At 36.7% G+C, this 2,675-nt stretch overlaps 1 protein-coding gene across 1 annotated transcript in view; it reads right to left on the reverse strand.

Moving 5' to 3' along the window:
* Positions 1 to 2,675, reverse strand: part of LOC107748169 (mucin-22-like) — a 19,858-nt gene extending 17,183 nt beyond the window's left edge. Inside the window, exons 1-5 of the mRNA XM_016562875.1 lie at positions 2,582 to 2,675; positions 2,273 to 2,343; positions 2,141 to 2,167; positions 813 to 1,184; positions 699 to 731 (exon numbers count right to left, since the gene is read on the reverse strand). Coding sequence (XP_016418361.1) covers positions 699 to 731; positions 813 to 1,184; positions 2,141 to 2,167; positions 2,273 to 2,333 — 493 coding nt within the window. The 5' untranslated portion in view covers positions 2,334 to 2,343; positions 2,582 to 2,675. The remainder of the gene's footprint in view (positions 1 to 698; positions 732 to 812; positions 1,185 to 2,140; positions 2,168 to 2,272; positions 2,344 to 2,581) is intronic.

Consider the following 2,675-nt stretch of genomic DNA (forward strand, 5'->3'; position numbering starts at 1 on the left):
TTTTGGAAGGCCAAACAAAGTAGTTTCGCTTTCACAACGAAACAGCGTCACACACCGCGGCCTTTAGTGAGCGTTGGCGGCCTAGAGTGAGCCGCGGCCTAGAGTATGCGGTGGCCGGCTTGAGTGAGCAGAGGGGGGCGGGCTTGAGAACGGTGCGGCCGGTGGGCTTGCGGCAACCACATGTGACGATCCCTAGCTGGACTCCGCTTCGTCCACGGTGAAAACCGATCCGGTGATCCACAGCGCGAATTTCCTCAGCGACCAGCACGGATCAGCTCCAGGCATGACGAAGCAGAATATCTCTTTGGATTTGAGACTTTAGTCTTTGCAACTTTACAGATCTTGTTTATCCACCAAGAGCTCGTAACACTCCAAAGAGAAAGGATACATTTAAATCGCATCATATGACCCCTTTAAAGCATTAAACATTTTTAATGCTTCTCTTGACCTTCAAATTCATTCCATTTTTAAAAGGCTATACATACTTTTACTCCAATTCATTTCCTTTTAATTTTTGTGATTGACAATCAGCTGCAAATATATTCTGCAAGCAGCTCAGTGATACTAATGACAAACATCTGAATCAAAATCTTAACTGCACATTTCACACACAGTTATTATTTACATAAAATCACAAACATGAATCTGATCTGCACATGCAAAACAATAGTCCTCCAGATTGTAAAAAATTACATTACCAGTCGTATATGTAGTGTTGATGTTTGTTACATCTATAAAAAGAGAGAGGGAGAAAGAGATTAAAATCAAATAAACATAGATAAAATTATGACTTGAAAATATATTATATTTACCTGCACAATATGCTAAATAGCAGAAAGCTGGTTTAACAAACTCATAGACATAATAATCTCCTGGACAGGCTTTGACTTTAATGGGATTGGACAGAAAAGCACAGCAGTCATTGTCATAGTGACCGCAGACATCTCGAGTGACCACTCCATCCTCAACTGCTGGATGTCCTTCTTTCAGCCACAGTGGAGCATGAGTGCCACAGCTATCCTGATCAACACATGTGTCTGGCATCTGAACGCTCTGACCCTGAATGAAGAGACGGTACCAGCCGTTCCAGCTGACCTCACAGTCACACATTATTTCAGAGGAATATTGATTGTTGGTGGCTCTTCGAGGATCATCCAGCACATTGTAGCTGTAGCAGGGGTCATCTGTTATGGAACATTAAAATGTACTTTATGTCATTGCTTGCTATTTGAAATTAGATAAGTTGTAGTATGAATTTCATGAAAATTATTTCCTTAAGCTTATTGAAGTTGTTGAAATCTAAACACTGAGCATCACTTTTCCTTTAGCAGTGACAATGGGGATATAAACAGCCCAACGTGCCCTACTGTTGTAGGGTAGTGAAAATGAAATAAAATGGTAGTGGAAAATGTAAAATAAATGTGGAATGTGTAGCTCAGGATGTCAACTGTGACAAAATGAGTGATAGGTCGGTTTACGGTGGCAGGATGCACACACCTACAGCATGTGGTTTTTAAGATGAAATTCTATGACGTACTAGTACATTCCATTAGTTGCATACACTATTGCGACATGCTCAAAACATACTTTTTAAAAACTTTTAGGGCAAATTTCAACACAGCACAAACTTTTCACAATCCATTTATTTTGAGTAACTTAAAACAGTTTGTTAAAGAACCCTGTCTAATTCCATTATCAGGATGGACTGGGATTACTAGAGACTTTCATGCCATGAAATCACAGAAAACATGTTTAAATTCTTAAATTACTGCACTTTTCAGTAAACTAAGTCGTGGGGTAATTTTGATTGCATTTGTAGTTTTTACTCTATATTTTACTAAGTAAAAGTAATATTTTGCTTTTCTCCACACTAATTCAAAACAATTAATACAACAATCCAAACAGACTTTTACGTTTAGCCAGCAATTTCAATGCATAACGAAGTACTGAATACTTTTCAGCTAATGCAGCTTATTCTCTGTGCTATTGAAATAACATGCTAATGAAGATCTTTTTGTTTTTCCTCAACAATTTTTGTCTAATGAAAAGCTACTGATCAAAATGGGAACCAGTGATACAACTTGTGAAGTGAAAGTTTTATTAAAAGCACTGTTATTAGCAAATGAATGGAAAGAATTACCTGTTGATTGTCCATCAATTATTTCACCTTTAAAGCAAAAGAATATAATAATGGTTTAATTTGAAAAGATAATAGTCATTTCACGTTTTTGGGCCACAAGAAAATGTATAAAAAGATGCATAAAACACTCACCATACAGTAGCAGTATTGAAACACACAATGAGAATATGAACCTCATTGTGAATAACGGCATCCTCCTACACCTGCGCACACACATATACACGTGAAATATGTATTTCTATAAGTATTGTAGTAAATTTAGTTGAATTTGTTGTCAACAGTTGGGAAAACAATTTAAAAGCAGTTGTTTACCGATGTTTATACAAAATGTTATGACATATATTACAAAATAATGTTACTTATAATTTAGATTTATCAAAAGCAGATGATTGAAACCGTGATAACAGCGCAATGGGATAAAATGAGGCAAAATAACTTTACCTGAGACAAAATGTTGATACACAGCAAACTCCAAAACACAGTAATGCTTAATCCAGTTACGGAATACAATGAAGAAAGAACTTCAGGTCTTACA

This window comes from Sinocyclocheilus rhinocerous, unplaced genomic scaffold (assembly GCF_001515625.1).
Source record: "Sinocyclocheilus rhinocerous isolate Xijiao unplaced genomic scaffold, SAMN03320098_v1.1 scaffold522, whole genome shotgun sequence".
Lineage (NCBI taxonomy): Eukaryota > Metazoa > Chordata > Actinopteri > Cypriniformes > Cyprinidae > Sinocyclocheilus > Sinocyclocheilus rhinocerous.